Source organism: Salvelinus sp. IW2-2015, linkage group LG20 (assembly GCF_002910315.2).
Source record: "Salvelinus sp. IW2-2015 linkage group LG20, ASM291031v2, whole genome shotgun sequence".
Taxonomy (NCBI): domain Eukaryota; kingdom Metazoa; phylum Chordata; class Actinopteri; order Salmoniformes; family Salmonidae; genus Salvelinus; species Salvelinus sp. IW2-2015.
Genome location: NC_036860.1, coordinates 65435426 through 65455159, shown reverse-complemented (window position 1 = coordinate 65455159; position 19734 = coordinate 65435426). Strand labels below are relative to the sequence as shown.

Here is a 19734-nt window from a genome sequence, read left to right as displayed (position 1 = left end):
TGTACGGTGAACAGTCAGGGTTCCATAGCCAAAGCAGAACAGCTTGAAACTGGAGCAGCAGCACGGCCAGGTGGACTGGGGACAGCAAGGAGTCATCATGCCAGGTAGTCCTGAGGCATGGTCCTAGGGCTCAGGCCTCCGAGAAGAGAGAAAGAAGAGAGAAAGAGAGAATTAGAGAGAGCATACTTAAATTCACACAGGACACCGGATAAGGAGGAGAAATACTCCAGATTATAACAGACTGACCCTAGCTCCCGACACAAACTACTGCAGCATTAAATACTGGAGGCTGAGACAGGAGGGTCAGGAGACACTGTGGCCCCATCCGATGATACCCCCGGACAGGGCCAAACAGGAAGGATATAAACCCCACCCACTTTGCCAAAGCACAGCTCCCACACCACTAGAGGGATATCTTCAACACAATTTACCATCCTGAGACAAGGCCGAGTATAGCCCACAAAGATCTCTGCCACGGCACAACCCAAGGAGGGCGCCAACCCAGACAGGAAGACCATGTCAGTGACTCAACCCATCAAGACGCACCCCTCCTAGGGACGGCATGGAAGAGCACACAGTAGCCAGTGACTCAGCCCTGTAATAGGGTTAGAGCAGAGAATCCCAGTGGAGAGAGGGAACTGGCCAGCAGACAGCAAGGGCGGTTCGTTTGTCCAGAGCCTTTCCGTTCACCTTCACACTCCTGGCCAGACTACAATCAATCATATGACCTACTGAAGAGATGAGTCTCTCAGTAAAGACTTAAAGGTTGAGACCGAGTCTGCGTCTCTCCACATGGGTAGGCAGACCATTCCATAAAAATGGAGCTCTATAGAGAAAGCCCTGCCTCCAGCTGTTTGCTTAGAAATTCTAGGGACAATTAGGAGGCCTGCGCTTGTGACCGTAGCGTACGTGTAGGTAGTATGAGGCAGGACCAAATCAGAAAGATAGGTAGGAGCAAGCCCATGTAATGCTTTGTAGGTTAGCAGTAAAACCTTGAAATCAGCCCTTGCCTTAACAGGAAGCCAGTGTAGGGAGGCTAGCACTGGATAATATGATCAAATTTTGGGGTTCTAGTCAGGATTCTAGCAGCCGTATTTAGCACTAACTGAAGTTTATTTAGTGCTTATCCGGGTAGCCGGAAAGTAGAGCATGCAGTAGTCTAACCTAGAAGTAAACAAAAGCATGGATAATTTTCTTGCATAATTTTTGGACAGAAAGTTTCAGATTTTTGCAATGTTACGTAGATGGAAAAAAGCTGTCCTTGAAACAGTCTTGATATGTTCGTCCAAAAGAGAATCAGGTCCAGATTTTAGGTCCTTCACAGTTTTATTTGCGACGACTGTACAACCATCAAGATTAATTGTCAGATCAACAGAAGATCTCTTGTTTCTTTGGACCTAGAAGAAGCATCTCTGTTTTTCGAGGTTTAAAAGTTAAAACGTTTGCAGCCATCCACTTCCTTATGTCTGAAAACACAGGCTTCTTGCGAGGCAATTTGGGGCTTCACCATGTTTCATAGAAATTACAGCTGTGTGTCATCCGCATAGCAGTGAAAGTTAACATATGTTTTCGAATGACATCCCCAAGAGGTAAAATATATAGTGAAAACAATAGTGGTCCTAAAACGGAACCTGAGGAACACCGAAATTTACAGTTGATTTGTCAGAGGACAAACCATTCACAGAGACAATCTGATATCTTTCCAACAGAGAAGATCTAAACCAGGCCAGAACTTGTCCGTGTAGACCAATTAGGGTTTCCAATCTCTCCCAAAAAAATGTGGTGATCGATGGTTATCAAAAGCAGCACTAAGTCTAGGAGCAACGAGGACAGATGCAAAGCCTCGTCTGATGCCATTAAAAGGTAATTTACCACCTTCACAAGTGCAGTCTGAGTGCTATGATGGCGTCTAAAAACCCGACTGAAGCATTTCATATACATTGTTTGTCTCAGGAAGGCAGTGAGTTGCTGCGCAACAGCTTTTTCCCAAAACATTTAGACAAATGGAAGATTCGATATAGGCCGATAGTTTTCCTATATTTTCTGCGCAAGGTTTGGCTTTTCCAAGAGAGGCTTTATTACTGCCACTTTTAGTGAGTTTGTACACATCCGGTGGATAGAGAGCCGTTTATTATGTTCAACATAGGAGGGCCAAGGACAGGAAGCGCTCTTCAATAGTTTAGTTGGAATAGGGTCCAGTATGCAGCTTGAAGTTTAGAGGCCATGCTTATTTCATCATTGTGTCAAGAGATATAGTACTAAAAACACTTGAGTTTCTCTCTTGATCCTAGGTCCTGGCAGAGTTGTGCAGACTCAGTACCACTGAGCTTTGGAGGAATAAGCAGATTTAAAGAAGAGTCTGTAATTTGCTTTCTAATGATCATGATCTTTTCCTCAAGAAGTTCATGAATTTATTACTGCTGAAGTGAAAGCCATCCTCTCTTGGAATGCTGCTTTTTAGTTGCTTTGCGACAGTATCAAAAATAAAATTCGGATTTTTCTTATTTTCCTCAATTAAGTTGGAAATAGGATGATCGAGCAGACAGTGAGGGCTCTTTGATACTGCCATGTACTGTCTTTCCAAGCTAGTCGGAAGACTTCCAGTTTGGTGTGGCGCCATTTCCGTTCCAATTTTCTGGAAGCTTGCTTCTGAGCTCCGGGTATTTTCTGTATACCAGGGAGCTAGTTTTCTTATGACAAAATGTTTTGTTTTTAGGGTGCTGCACTGCATCTAGGTATTGCGCAAGGTTAAATTGAGTTCCTCAATTAGGTGGTAACTGATTTTTGTCCTCTGACGTCCTTGGGTAGGCAGAGGGAGTCTGGAAGGGCATCAAGTAATCTTTGGGTTGTCTGAGAATTTATAGCACGACTTTTGATGCTCCTTGTTGGTCTGAGCAGATGATTGTTACGATTGCAAACGTAATAGAATGGTGGTCCGATAGTCCAGGATTATGAGGAAAAACATTAAGATCCACAACATTTATTCCATGGGACAAACTAGGTCCAGAGATGACTGTGCAGTGAGTAGGTCCAGAGACATGTTGGACAAAACATGTGTCGAAAGCCTTTTGGAGTGGGTCTGTGGACTTCCATTGAATATTAAAGTCACCAAAAATTAGAATATTATCTGCTATGACTACAACGTCCGATAGGATTTAGGGAACTCAGTGAGAACACTGTATATGCCCAGGAGGCCTGTAAACAGTAGCTATAAAAATATGATTGAGTAGGCTGCATAGATTTCATGAACTAGAAGTCAAAAAAACAGTTTTTTTTGTAAAATTGAAATTTGCTATCGTAAATGTTAGCAACACCTCCGCCTTTCGGATGCACGGGGGATATGGTCACTAGTGTAACCAGGAGTGGCCTCATTTAACACAGTAAATTCATCAGGCTTAAGCCATGTTTCAGTCAGGCCAATCACATCAAGATTATGATCAGTGATTAGTTCATTGACTATAACTGCCTTTAAGTGGAGTCTAACATTAAGTAGCCCTATATTGAGATTGAGGTATCACGATCTCTTTCATTAATGGCAGAATGGAGGAGGTCTTTATTCTAGGGAGATTGCTAAGCCGAACACCACCATGTTGAGTTTTGCATTACCTAGGTCGAGGCACAGACAGCGTCTCAATGGGGATAGCTGAGCTGACTACACTGACTGTGCTAGTGGCAGACTCCACAGTATTGACCTACTAGAGTCACAGTATAGACCTGCTAGAGACACAGTATAGACCTGCTAGAGACACAGTATATTTCTACTAGAGAGTATAGACCCACTAGAGACACAGAATAGACCTACTAGAGTCACAGTATAGACCTACTAGAGTCACAGTATAGACCTACTAGAGTCACAGTATAGACCTACTAGAGCACAGTATAATCTACTAGAGACACAATATAGACCTGCTAGAGACACAGTATATTTCTACTAGAGAGTATAGACCTACTAGAGAGACAGTATAGACCCACTAGAGACACAGTATAGACCCACTAGAGACACAGTATAGACCTACTACATACACAGTATAGCCTACTAGAGACACAGTATAGACCTACTAGAGACACCGTATAGACCCGCTAGAGACACAGTATAGACCCGCTAAGACCATAAGACGCTAGAGACACCAGTATAGACCCACTCGAACACAATATAGACCCACTCGAGACACAGTATAGACCCACTCGAGACACAGTATAGACCACTCGAGACACAGTATAGAACCTACTAGAGAGACATATAGCCACTAGAGACACAGTATAGATCTACTAGAGACACCGTATAGACCCGCTAGAGACACAGTATAGACCCACTCGAGACACAGAGTATAGACCCACTCGAGACACAGTAGACCCACCGAGACACGTATAGACCCACTCGAGACACAGTATAGACCTACAGAGAGACAGTATAGACCCACTAGAGACACAGTATAGACCTACTAGAGAGACAGTATAGACCCACTAGAGACACAGTATAGATCACTAGAGACACAGTATAGACCTACTAGAGACACACCGAAAAATCAACCCCCTTTTTCTCCCCAATTTCATGATTGCCATCTTGTCCATCGCTGCAACAGCACAATTGGCTCAGGAGAGGCGAAGGTCGAGTCATGCATCCTCTGAAACATGACTCGCCAAACTGTGCTCCTCAACACCCGCCCACTTAACCCGGAAGCCAGCTACTACTAGAGACACAGTATAGACCTACTAGAGACACACCGAAAAATCAACCCCCTTTTTCTCCCCAATTTCATGATTGCGATCTTGTCTCATCGCTGCAACAGCACAATTGGCTCAGGAGAGGCGAAGGTCGAGTCATGCATCCTCTGAAACATGACTCGCCAAACTGTGCTCCTCAACACCCGCCCACTTAACCCGGAAGCCAGCRGCACCAATGTGTCGGAGGAAACACCTTTCAACTGACGACCAAAGTCATGCTGCATGCGCCCAGCCCGCCAGAAGGCATCGCTAGAGCGTGATGAGCCAAGTAAAGCCCCCCCGGCCACACCCTCCCCTAAACCGGACGATGCTGGGTCAATTGTGCACCGGGCTATGGGACTCCTGGTCACGGCCGATTGTGACACAGCCTGGGTTCGATCCCAGACTGTTGTGACACCACAACACCACAACAACGATGCAGTGCCTTAGGCATCCTGAGGGGTGCAGCGCTCTATCGTAACCCTAACCTTAAACCAATTCTAACCCTAATTGTAACAGGGGAAATGTCCCCACGAGGGAGAATTTTCCTTGTTTAACTATCCTTGGATAGAAGAACCCCCCCCACACACTCTCTCTCTTACTTCCTCTCTCTCTGTTTCTCTTTCCCCCCCCCCTGTTTCATTCTGGTCCAGTCATTGGATAGCGGTGCCTTAAAGCATCAGGATTCCTTCTATCCCTCTCTGTCTGTCTCTAGGGCTCGTTAGTCTGCTGTCGGCCCCTCAGAAGTGGTGAGCTTCAGAGATTACTACTCCTGATCCCCCATGTCTTGGAGATATTTTTAAAGATGATGTTAGACCTGTGAAATACTAAGCTGAGGGTAAGACTTTGATTTGGATGTAGTAAGAAAAGAAACCCAACGCTTAAACGAGGTGGTGTGACGAGCGACTCATTGACGAATAACAGCTGTCTTTTAACACTACAAGTATATCATATTCTAAAATGCTAAAGGCTACTTTTTAATTAGTAATTTACAATTTATTATTATATATATATATATATATATTTTTTACATAGGCCTACATTTCCCCACTGTTTCTGTGTCCCAAATGTATCCGCTGTCGTTTATCATGTACACGACTAGAAGTCTTGCGTTCCTCTGGGATTGTGGTTTGGATCAGTGGAACTCAGTTCCACAGAGTTGATGAGCGAGATGTGAGTGAGAGAGAGAGAGAGAGAGAAGCCATGATCATGTAATGGGTGGAAGGGTGGAACACAGAGCTGCAGACCACTGGGATGTCGCCTCACTCCAGAGCTATTTCCTGTGGACAAGCTGTTTTGACAAATATGGGCTGCTCTGAGTGAAGACTCTCCATGGCAACCATCCAAGAGGACAGCCTACATAGAGGATGGTAAAATCAAATGCATTTTGAGTAAAACTATGATAGATATTGACATCAACAAGAGGCAGAGCAGAAGTTGTCAACATAGGGTAGAGACTGGCATATGTATTATTGGTATTTGGTTCATCAAAATATTAGAAGGATTCAATGAAAATCCTGTATTTACAGTTGATACAAGACTTCACTCTCATATCTGTTACTATCAGATAGAACAGCTCATCTTTCTGGTAGCTACAGTACTGGCTGTTGTCTTTGTCCTTTCTCTCTTCTCTGGCCACTCTCTCAGACAGATAAAGAGGGAGCCCCAGCCTGGCTTTGTCTGTTCGTTTCAAAGCCTAAACGACTGTCTGTCACATTCTTTTATCTGAGACTGAGGTGAAGGATTCAGGCTTGCATCCCAAAATGGCACTTTATTCCCTACATAMTGCACTACTTTTGACCAGAGCACCTATGTACCCTGGCCAAAAGTAGGGCACTATATAGGGAATAGGGTGCCATTTTAGATGCATCCTCACTATGGCTTCTCCTGTCAACCTTCTCTTTGTCCTCTGCTGCCCAGGGGTGGCTGCATCCCTCCACTAACAGAAGATTGAAGATGCATAAAGACATTTGATCTAACAAAAGATTGCCACCGTCTCTGACAGACACATTCAAACAAACCACATGTACTACCACAACTACAGCAAATAAAAGGTATTTGGTATTATTATCCATGTCTCGGCAATCATCCAAAAACAAGAATTACTGTCAAAAATGAGGGTTGGGATGAGTAAATACTATGTAAATAATGAATGATCAGTGCAAGGAATTAAAATGTAATGGCTGGCATAGCCGTGATTGTGAAACACTTAAGTATTATTTTATCTCACTGAATCGCATCTGTTCTGCCCTTGAAAGCCAAGCATTCATGTTTGCAAATTGCTTTCCTGGGAGCTTGCTTACCTTATTATTTTACCTTTATTTGACTAGGCAAGTCAGTTAAGAACAAATTCTTATTTACAATGACGGCATACCCCAGCCAAACCCTAACCCGGACAACGCTGGGGACTCCCTATGGGACTTCCAATCATGGCCGGTTGTGATACAGCCTGGAATCGAACCAGAGTCTGTAGTGACGCCTCTAGCACTGAGATGCAGTGCCTTAGACAGCTGCACCACTCGGGAGCCCCTTAGAGCTTATTCATTTACAATTCATGACATCTGTCGTGATAAGCATACTAATAGATACGCCTGTACTAAGAGCTGTTTGGAGTATCAATAACCTGAAACAATGATTATGGTGTCCTATTCAAAGTATTGGGTGGATTGACCTGTGATTTCTGGGAATTTGTGACAATGGAGAATATACTGATCCTGTGGTGTTAAGAGACACCAGATATATCTGATTGGAAACAACAGATGCACAAAGTGGAACTATGATCCATCACAACAAACACAATATACCGTTATCTGATAACTTTATTAACAAGTTAAAAAAAGACAATGAATTACAATATTTACAGAATATCCAGAGATCAAATGGAATACAATTGTAAACAATCATTCTAGGCCCACCTTTAGGAATCAGATTTTCACAGGAGAAAAGGCAAAATGGAGAATCTAAAGTAGTAAAACTATAGAGAACAGTCTGAAGAGAGGAGAGAAACATAATGAAGACAAACTAAATATATATATATATATATATATATATACATACAAGTATCCAGTGTGTTATGACGAGCAGGGATTAAATTGGGAGGTGGGAGGAAGGGGTGTGACCAACAACCAAAAGAGTCCCACCACCTTCAGGGTACAGTGAGACACTGTATACAGTGACAGTTCAATAGATTTATATGAAAAATTTACCAATTTTGGGGGACAGAGAGACAGGACAGTTTCATCACCTTACAAAATCCATATTTAACCCCTGGTTTTAAGTGGAGCGGCTGCCACTTTTTAAAAGCTTATTTCCTCAAACAAACATTTCTCTAACGGGTTAATGTTTAAAAAGCTAGGCTAGTCCTTTAAAAGGAAAAGAGGACAAGGGGTAAAAGACTCAGCACCCCCCCCCCCCCCCCCCCCCACATTGTTTTTAAGGTACAAAAAAATAACCGATATTTCTTATCAACCAGACGTTGTACAACAGCTTATTATTAACATTTTGATTTGGGAGTCTGAAAAACACTCCAAAGGTTTTTATCTTTAGATTTTTTTGTTTTGTTTATTTGTTTAATTTGAGACCAACACCTAAAGGGAAAAGGTTAAAGTTCCTTTCTGAAACACCACAGTTTCAAACACTTAACAAGCAGTTTGTTTTCTCTATACACAGCTGCATGTCACATACGTACATGCAGGACACCCTATAGGGGAACTGGATTCTATCAGAGCCATATATACATTAATACTGTATATATATATATGGCTCTGGGTTCTACCCCTATGCAACAATGGTTCTTTACCCAGGAAAGACATTTGTAGCAAACATAGCCAGCTAAATATTTTGGTACCAAGAAAACATTTTATTTTCTGTCATTTTGATGGCTCAAATGAGTTATACCAATAACTGTCAATCACTTTGTATTGTATTTTTGTATTGGTTCCAACCAACCACTGTTGAAAAGAAAACATTTGTTTTGATGAAGCTTGAAATAATTGCTATTCATAATTCTAATAAGGCTTTGGGGTATTTGAGCAGCAACTTCTAACATATACAATCTCTGCCTTGTTTGTCAAAACAGCCTAGTCTAAAAAAGAAGCCTACAGAAGAGCAGGCTCTCCTAGTTATCTCCATAAACAATGATAGAATCATAGAATACAGCATAAATGCACTGGAGAACATTAGTTAAACACCCCAGTGGTCTACTTTCACATTGCTGGTCAGTCACATTTAAAATCATTTTTCTTTAGCATACAAGTTGGTTGTCTTTCAAATGCTGTCACAATTCTCTATTGATGAGGTGAATTAGCTGCTTACGTCATGCTATTTTCCACACATTATTCCCTCTATTTTCTTTTGACGTTGAAGATATATTTATATCACCAGAGTACAGTGTAGCTCGCTATCGATAGACCAAATAGCAAGGGAACTTAACCAATTAAGTCAAGCTGCTGGTTATCATGTTGTGGGAACACGGTTGTGTCAGTTCACRTTCAAATGTCAAAATCTCAACTGTCAGAAGTTGGACTATAGACAATAAATTCAGTGATAAAGAGTGGAAGTGATGGGAATGCCTAAGGCTGAAGGCATCACATCATATTCAAGGGAACCATATTAGGGCAAAAGCCAAGTCAATATTCTAAAAGTTGGATATATACTATAGATAAGGTGCAACTATTCCTCAAGGAATTATTCTACTTGATTAACACAATGCTAAAAAAAACTACTGTAAAGTTATCATTCGGGTCAAATCACAGAAATGTCCTACTGTGTTTTACAGCTAGTATAGATGGGTGGAGAGTGACACGTTGAGAAGGCAGATCTAGGATCAGGTCCACACTGTCCATATAATCTTCTTCATTATGATCTAAAAGGCAAAACTGACCCTAGATCAGCACTCCTACTCAGAGACACTTGAATACAGGCACAGGTCAAGAGGAGTCATCTCTCATATACTGTCTGTCTCTCAACATCATGAAACCGACGGCAGTCAGCTGCTCACAGTATATCTTCCTTCACAGTATATCGTCCTCCACTGTCCGTGTCCCCATAACGGGCTCGAACCAGTGACCATCCTCCTTGACAACGTACCGACCGATTGAGCTATACAAAAGGATCCAATTGCATCGACGACATTTCAAGCTAGCTGTGGAGTGACCTTACGGCACGTTCTTAACTCTGTTACAACGACAACACTAGACGATGGGATTATTAGGATAAGGAAATGAGGATCTGGATGGTAGCAGTGAGGTTAAAGGTGGGTCAGGGATTAAATGGGGGTTAGTGAGCTGAATGTGTTACCCCATACAGTAGGTTAAATGGGGGTCAGTTAAATGTGTTACCCCATACAGTAGGAGGTTAAATGGGGGTCGAGGTGAAGGGGGGTCAGGGAGGCAGGAGATTAAACGGGGGCAGGGTGCAGTAGGTAGGTTAAAGATGGGGTCCGGTGCAGTAGGGCAGGTTAAAGGAAGATCAGGGAGAAAGAAGTAGGGTTAAAGGGGATCAGGGAGCAGTAGTAAGGTTAAAGGGAAGATCAGGGAAGAAGAATAAGTTAAAGGGGACTCAGGGGAGCAGTATAGAGTGTAAAGGAAGATCAGGGAGAAAGAAATAAGTTTTAAGGGGGATCAGGGAGCAGTAGGAGAAGGGGTAAAGGAAGATCAGGGAGAAAGAAGTAGCGTTAAGAGGGGGATTCAGGGAGCAGTAGTAAGGTTTAAAGGAAGATCAGGGAGAGAGAAGTAGTTAAGGTGGGATCAAGGGAGGCAGTAAGTAGGTTAAAGGAAGATCAGGGAGAAGAAGTAAGTTAAAGGGGGATCAGGGAGCAGTAGTAGGTTAAAGGAAGATCAGGGAGAAGAAGGAATTAAAGGGGATCAGGAGCAGTAGTAGGTTAAAGGTGGGATCATAGTAGAGTAGGTTAAATATCTTTAAAGAACCCCTTCTTTGGGAACTTCCATGGGGTCAAAGGTGCTTTGATACATACAGTGCCTTCAGAAAGAATTCACACCTCTTGACTATTTCCCACATCTTGTTGTTTACAGCCTGAATTAAAATGGATTAAATGTAGATTTTTTTGTCAATTGCCGGCACATCCAATACCGCATAATGTCAAAATGGAATTACAGTACTAGTCAAAAGTTTGGGACAGCCTACTCATTCAAGGTTTTCTTTATTTTTACTATTTTCTACATTGGTAGAAAAATATGAGAACATCCAACACTATGAAATAACACCACATGGGAACATGTAGTAACCAAAAAGTGTTACAACAATCAAATATATTTATATTTGAGATTCCTATATATATTTGGAGCTTTGCACACTCTTGGCATTCTCTAACGTAGCTTCATGAGTTAGTACCTGGAATGCAATTCAATTAACCTTGTTAATTGTGGAATTTAATTCTTCTTAATGCGTTTGAACCAATCAGTGTGTTGTGACAAGGTAGGGGTGGTTATCAGAAGATATAGCCAATTTGGTAAAGGCCAAGTCCATATTATTGCAAGAACACCTCAAATAAGCAAGAGGAAATGACAGTCCAATCTTTAACTTTAAGACAAGGCGTCATAGTTCAGAACATTTCAAGAACTTTGAAAAGTTTCTTCAAGTGCGTGTCAAAAACCATCAGGCCGGTGATGAAACTTGGCTCTCATGAGGACGCGCACAGAATGGAAGACCCAGAGTTACCTCTGGCTGCAGAAGATAAGTTCAATAGAGAGTTACCAGCCTCAGAAATATGCAGCCCAAATATATGCGCTTAGTGGGAACTATCATTTGTTTTTCAACAGGACATGACCCAAAACACACCTCCAAGATGTGTAAGGCTATTTGACCAAGAAGGAGAGCTGCATCAGATGACGTGGTCTCCACAATCACCCGCCCTCAACTCAATTGAAGATGTTTGGAATGAGTTGGACCACAGAGTGAAGTAAAAGCAGCCAACAAGTGCTCAGTATATGTGGGAACTCCTTCAAGAACCGGTTGGAAAAGCATCCAGGTGAAGCTGGTTGAGAAATGCCAACGAGTGTGCAAAACGCTGTCATCAAGGCAAGGGTGGCTACTTTGAAGAATCTGAAAATATAAAATATATTCTTGATTTGATTAACACTTTTTGTTTACCTACATGAGTCCACACATGTGTTATTCAATAGTTTTGATGTCTTCCTATTATTTACTACAATGTAGAAATAGTAAAAATAAAAGAAAAACCCTTAAATGAGTAGGTGTGTCCAAAACTTTTGACTGGTCACTGTACGTTGTTTGAAAATTATTTGAAATTAATAAAAAATGTAAAGCTGAAATGTCTTGAGTCAACAAGTATTCAACCCCTTTGTTATGGCAAGCATAAATAGGTTCATGTTACATAATACGTTGCATGGACTCACTCTGTGTGCAWTAATAGTGATTCATAGTAATAAACATGATTTTTGAATGACTACCTCATCTATGTACCCCACACAMACAATTATCTGTAAGGTTKTTCAGTTGAGCAGTGAATTTCAAACACAGATTCAACCAATGCCTCGCATAAAATGGCACCTATTAGTAGATGGGTAAAAAAAAGCAGACATTGAATATCCCTTTGAGCATGGTGAAGTTATTAATTACACCCAGTCACTACAAAGATAGAAGCGTCCTTCCTAACTRAGTTGCCGGAGAGGAAGGAKATCGCTCAGGGATTTCACCATGAGGCCAATGGTGACTTTAAAACAGTTACAGTGTTTAATGGCTGTGATAGGAGAAAACTGAGGATGGATCAACAACATTGTAGTTACTCCACAATATTAACATAATTTACAGAGGGCAAAGAAGGAAGCCTGTACACAAAATAAAAATAATCCAAAACATGCATCCTGTTTTCCAATAAGGCACTAAAGTAAAAAAGCAAAAAATGTGGCAAAGCAATTACCTTTTTTGTCCTAAATATAAAGTGTTATGTTTGAGGCAAATCCAATATAACACATTACTGAGTACCACTCTCAATATTTTCAAGCATAGTGGTGGCTGCATCATGCTCTGGGTATGCTTGTAATCGTTAAGGACTGGGGAGTTTTTTAGGATAAAAAAAAGAAATGGAATGGTGCTAAGCACAGGCAAAACCTTGTTCAGTCTGCTTTCCACCAGATACTGGGAGATTAATTCACCTTTCAGCAGGACAATAACCTAAAACAAAAGGCCACATCTAGACTGGAGTTGCTTACCGAGAAGACCGTGAATGTTCCCGAGTGGCCGAGTTACAGTTTTGACTTAAATCTACCTAAAACTTTATGGAAATAACCTGAAAAGGGTTGTTTAGCAATGACCAACAACCAATTTGACAGAGCTTGAATGATTTTGAAAATAATAAATGGGCAGATGTTGTACAATCCAGGTGTGGAAAGCTCTTAGAGACTTACCCAGAAAGACTCACAGCTGTACTTGCTGCCAAAGGTGCTTGCATCTACAACAAATTGACTCAGGGGTGTAAATACTTACGGAAATTAGATATCTGATTTAATTTTCAATAAATTTGCAAAAAAATCTAAAAACACTTTTTCACTTTGTCATTATTGGGTATTGTGTGTAGATGGGCGAGAAAAAAAATATGTATTTAATAAATTTTGAATTCAGGATGCAACAACCAAATGTGTAATAAATCAAAGGGTATAACTACTTTCTGAAGGCATTGTATAGGCTTAAAAATGTAATTCTCCAATTTCAAACATGTTTTGGGGAAATGTCACCCACTCTTTTCTTTAAACAAAATAAATATCTTAGTTCAGTAGACGTGAACTAGGACTTAAGCTGTGGAAACTGACGATTTGACCTGAATGTATGCTTTACAGTACCATCCACTATTGGTTACCAATATATTAACATCTATTCTATGGGACCAGTGACTCACTTTAAAGTTAATCCATTTACATTTTTTGGGATGTAACACAAACGGTGATGTATATAAACCCTGGATTGCTGATGCTATGTATTGACCAATGAGAGGCGTTGAAGCCACCGGTCGGCCATATTGGCACTCCACAGAAGAAGCAGTCCATAGAAATGAATGGAATTCTACAGRATTAAAATTGAATGATTCAAGGTCAAAATTAAATGTATTTTAGTATTTTTGTTGCTGTAAAGTAACATTATCACTTTCAAAACATTATACTTTAATGCAAATGTTTTTATATATATTTTTTTTCTTCAATTTTTATTTATTTTTATGTTTAGCTCACATAATATAATAACAAAAATATYCATTAACATGTCTGTAATATACTGAACAAAAATATAAATGCAACACGTAAAGTGTTGGTCCCATGTTTCATGAACTGATATAACTGATATGTTCCAAATGCACAAAAGCTTATTTTTCGCAGATTTATTTTTTTTTTTACATCCCTGTTAGTGAGCATTTCTCCTTTGCCAAGATAAACCATCCACTTGACAGGTGTGGCATATCAAGAAGCTGATTAAACAGCATGATCATTACACAGGTGCACCTTGTACTGGGGACAATAAAAGGCCACTAAAATATGCAGTGTTGTTACACAACACAATGCCACAGATGTCTCAAGTTTTGAGGGAGCGTGCAATTGGCATGCTGTCTGCAGGAATGTCGACCAGAGCTGTTGCCAGAMGTCCACCAGAGCTGTTGCGAGAGAATGTTATGTWAATTTTTCTACCATAAGGTTARTTTATAGAATTTGGCATTACGTTCAACCAGTCTCACAACCGCAGACCACGTGTAACCACGCCAGCCCAGGACCTCCACATCCGGCTTCTTTACCTGCGGGAGTATCTGAGACCAGCCAACTGGACAGCTAATGAAACTGAGGAGTATTTCTGTCTGTAATAAAGACCTTTTGTTGTGAAAAACTCATTCTGATTGGCTGGGCCTGGCTCCCAAGTGGGTGGGCCCTGCCCAGTCGTGAAATCCATAGATTAGGGCCTAATTTATTTATTTAAAATGACTGATTTCCTTATATGAGGTGTAACTCAGTACAATCGTTGAATTYCATTTATATTTTTGTTCAGTATAGAATAAACGTGGCAAAAACAAATGTAGACTTTATAAATGCATTTCTATAGCTTCCAAAATATTTTTTCAATGGTGGGGGAGTTCCAAGATGGAGGCGCGGTGGCATCAACACAATGGTGGGGGAGAGCCAAGATGGAGGTACGGCGGCTTCAAAACAGCGCTCCCTGTCAGTCATCTAGTGTATATATAAATCATTGAACACAACCTATTGTTTCCAATATGTTACACTTAAAAGCTAACAATGCTCCAAAAGGTGACAATTCCTTTGACTTTGTTTTTTATGTTTACATCTTTTTTTTTTTGCAGCCTATTTTTGATACCCAAKCCAACATCAATATCCATAAAACCTAATGTTATGGTCTCTAGCACAGTGACTACAATGTTAGGCCACAGTTCTCTTCTCTTCCCTCTCTTCCTATAGGTCATTTTTGGTCTCAAGTATTTCTTTGTCTTCCTCATTCTGATTTTTACTACTCTGTGATACGTCAGAGGCATATCCTCTCTCCACCTCCATGCCGTTGCTGGATAGGTCCATCCCTCTATCGGTCATTGTCACGACATCCAACGAGCCAATAAGAAGCTGATCTGAGGTGTCTATTGCTGGAGTGGTGCTAGTGTCTGTTGTTCTGCTGTTGGTAACAGTCCTGCATGGGGATGAGAGGGTGAAAGGTCAGTGTTCATCACCATAGGAACATACTGGGGGAAAACATGCTGAAGGAAGAGGCTGAGAGGGAGGGAAAGAAGTAGGAATGGAGAGAGAGAGACGGGAGAGATGGGACAGGGAAAGGAGAAGAGAGGTATGCAATCCTAGTAAACAAAATTACGTTGAAAATATGTCTTTTAGACATCTAGTTGCTGAATCAAAGTTAAAAATATGAATTTTCCGGACGTTGAAAATACATATTCTACAGGGCATTGAAATCGGGTGCATTTCAGGTGCGGAATGAAAYGTGAAAATACATATTTTCCGGACATTGAAAAGACGTTAATAACAGACGTTGAAAATACTTATTTTTTCAGTCATTGATTCTATGGCCAACTTCATATGCATATACACTACCGTTCAAACGTWTGGGGTCACTTAGAAATGTCCTTGTTTTTGAAAGAAAAGCACCTTTTTTGTCCATTAAAATAACATCAAACTGATCTGAAATACAGTGTAGACATTGTTAATGTTGTAAATMACTATTGTAGTTGGAAACGGCTGATTTGTAATGGAATATCTACATAGGCGTACAGTGCCTCATTATAAGCAACCATCACTCCTGTGTTCCAATGGTAATCCAAGTTTATCATTTTAAAAGGCTAATTGATCATTAGAAAACCCTTTTGCAATTATGTTGCAAAAAGCTGAAAACTGTTGTTCTGATTAAAGAAGCAATAAAACAAACCTTCTTTAGACTAGTTGAGTATCTGGAGCATCAGCATTTGTGTGTTCGATACAGGCTCAAAATGGCCAGAAACAAATAACTTTCTTCTGAAACTCGTCAGTCTATTCTTGTTCTGAGAAATGAAGGCTATTCCATGTGAGAAATTGCCAAGAAACTGAAGATCTCGTACAACTCCCTTCACAGAACAGCACAAACTGGCRCTAACCAGAATAGAAAGAGGATTGGGAGGCCCCGGTGCACAACTGAGCAAGAGGACAAGTACATTAGTGTCTAGTTTGAGAAACAGATGCCTCACAAGTCCTCAACTGGCAGCTTCATTAAATATTACCCGCAAAACACCAGTCTCAACGTCAACAGTGAAGAGGCGACTCCGGGATGCTGGCCTTCTAGGCAGAGTTCCTCTGTCCAGTGTCTGTGTTCTTTTGCCCATCTTTTCTTTTTATTGGCCAGTCTGACATATGGCTTTTTTTTGCAACTCTGCAAAGAACACAGACACTGTGTTTTCCGATCAATTTGATGTTATTTTAATGGACAAAAATGTTGCTTTTCTTTKAAAAACAAGGACATTTCTAAGTGACCCCAAACATTTGAACGGTAGTGTACATTCTCAATGAAGTATGCATTATATCACAACATTTATTATATGAAAAAGGAATTCAAGATTACAACAGAATATTTATTCTGTCACATGCACTTATTTATGTGAGCTTTTTCAAAAGCTTTAAAATGTGCTATTCTTTGCTATGACTGTGATATTTTGTGATTTATCTACTTAAGTTGAATGGACTGACTGTAAGTCGCTCTGGATAAGAGCGTCTGCTGAATGACCAAAATGTAAATGTAAAAACAAACACTTGCAAAGCATGCCGGGTATTATTCTAATGAGCCCCGCCCCAAACAAGTACATATTTGGTTGGTATGGACCAGATCCAAATCTGAACAAATCATAGACGTCTATGCTATGTTTCATCAATTTGAACATCGCAGTACAGTACAGCACAGTTTAGCACAGTAGAGCACAGTACAGTATGGCACAGTACAGTAAACTTTAATTCAGAAGAGTACAGTACAGTAGAGTTTAATTCAATAGAGTAGAGTACATTACGAGTAAAGTAGTGTACAATACAGTAGAGAGGGTGTGGTAAGTTGAACCAAAGGGGTAAGTTGAACCACCCTTGTTTCTAGGAAACCATACATAAAATGAATAAGGTCATCCTTTCATTTAGTCTGTGAAGGAAGAAACCACATGGAAAAGTGGTAAGCAAGTTGCGTCKAAAAACATTTTGTTTTTACAAAGTCAAATGAATTTATRGTGTTAGAGGTTTTATGATGCTTGTATCTAAACTAAATTAGATAATGTAAAGATTGTTCTATACATCAGTTGGGATCTCTATAAGCTTCAATATAAYGTCATAAAACTAGCATGAAATTGCTTCATTGTAGCTGTGTGGGCTAATAGTCAAAATGTTTGCCTTGGGGTAAGTTGACCCAATGGCCATGGGGTAAGTTGAGCCAATGGCCAAATGGGTTGGGGTAAGTTGAGCATGGCCATGGGTAAGTTGACCAATGGCTTGGGGTAGTTGAGATATGGATGGGTTATTGCAATGGCATGGGTAAGTTGAGAATGGTGGGGTAAGTTGAGCAATGGTTGGGGTAGTTTGAGCCATGGTTGGGGTAAGTTGAGCCAATGGCTTGGGGTAGTTGAACGCCCATGGATGGGTAAGTTGAGCCTGGTGGGGTAGTTGAGAATGGATTGGGGTTAGTTGGCCAATGGCTTGGGTAGTTGGAGCAATGGTTGGGGTAGTTGAGAGGGCCTTGGGTAAGTTGAGCAATGCTTGGGGTAAGTTGAATGTGCCATGGGGTAGTTGACCGCAATGGCTTGGGGTAGTGACAATGGCTTGGGGTAGTTGACATGGAAGTTGAGAATTCCGTGTTTTTTTCCAAGCGTATGCAGGCATTTTATGGGATTTTTAGCCATGTTAAGTGTTTAAAAGTAGCAAGTGTTTGGTTTTTGTTCAAAGATGCTTAAAATGATTAAAATACAAAAAAGTGATTGTGTTGATTGTGTTTGGGGAAAATATAGATAGTTTAAGGTAGTGTAATATTTCTTCAGTAATAATGTGTGGGGTTATTACCCATATTTGTTTTGGACAAATATGCTTTAACGTCTGTTTTGGAATAGATTTTTTTTCTGGGATACAAATCCAGATTATGTGTAGATATTTTATTAGAAGAATACTATATTTCCCTTGATGAGTGATGTCATGTAAATGGTAACATGCATCTCTTCTCTATTTATTTTAATTTTTGTATTTTATATTTTATATTATATATTTTACCTTATATCTATACTTTTTTGTATGTATGTGTATGTATACCTTTTCTTTACTGTTTGTGTACTGGTAGCTAAGGCTGTGATTACTGTAATGTGTTGTACTTTTACTTGCTTGTGGTCTACTGTTGTGTAGTGTGCCTTCTGTATATATTGTCTGTTCTCTGTATGTATTGTATCTACTCTGGTGTGCTCTACTGTGGTATGTATGTGTTGTATATACTTCTGTGCCTTTTGTACTGTGTACTTACTGTTTTTACTGTTGTACTGTACTCTGTGTGTTACCTTGTTTGTACTGTATGTTAATTATGTTGTATATACTGTATTGCTTGTATTGATGTACTGTTCTGCTGTCTGTGCCCTGTACTGCATTGTCTGTATTGGCTGTTGTGCATGATACTGATTGTATGTATTCTGGCTGTGGTTCTGTTGTGTACTGTATGTCTCTGGCTGTAGTTACTGTATGTTCTATACTGTTCTACTGATATGTATATATGTATTGCTGTATGGTATCTGGCTGTATGTGACTGGTCTGATTGTAGATGTCTCTGTGTGCTTCTGTAGTGTGTACTGTATGTTCTGTGTTTACTGTATATTTGTCTGTATTGGTGTATGTAATCTGCATGTAATGTATGCTGATGTTGTGGCATGTACTGTATTGTGTTCTGTGTGCTTACTATATTCTATGGTTAAACCTTATGAAACGATATATACGATTGCTTTTTGGGTGGACAAATTGAAATTATCGAGTTAGTTTGGGAATAAAGGCCGACGGAGCAATGAATCAAAATAACGTCTATGAGTTGGGTTCAGATTGGTTGGTGGACTAAGAATTACGTTTGGACCTTAAAATAGGGGAGACTGAAAAAAAAAAACGTTGCTGTGGTAATGTTAGGGGGGGGGGGGAAGCAGAGAGCTAATATATTAGATATTATAATGTTTTTCTATGGACTCACATTCGTGTGGAGGACGGGGTTCCATTATGTTTGTTGTGAAGCAAACGAAAGGACTCAAGGGGAACGGTTTCAAGGAGGCAGACAAGCTGTGCTGGGGCTGGGGAAAGGAATTGGGGGACGAGCGATTAGCTATGAATGGGGTTAATATAGACTAAGGCAAGACAGATATACAGCCCAGTCAATAATTCCTGATAGTGACAGGGCCAGTAACAGGGTTGTGTTATTAGGGACTGTATCAAACGTTTTGAAAGTCACTCCTGATTCAGTGTTTTTTCTGTTTAGTGTAATGAATGGCTAAGATTCTTGTTTATTTAGGAAAAGGCTTTTTTGCCTCCTTCCTCC

General features: G+C 40.4%; 1 protein-coding gene across 3 annotated transcripts in view; it reads right to left on the bottom strand.

The window, feature by feature from the left end:
- Positions 1-12394: 12394 nt before the first annotated feature.
- LOC111980670 (zinc finger protein 462) overlaps positions 12395-19734 on the bottom strand; it is a 79759-nt gene continuing 72419 nt past the window's right edge. For all 3 annotated transcript variants that reach the window (XM_024011532.2, XM_024011531.2, XM_024011533.2), the window contains one exon: positions 12395-15357. In XM_024011532.2, the coding sequence (XP_023867300.1) occupies positions 15129-15357 (229 nt within the window). In that variant the 3' untranslated portion in view covers positions 12395-15128. The remainder of the gene's footprint in view (positions 15358-19734) is intronic.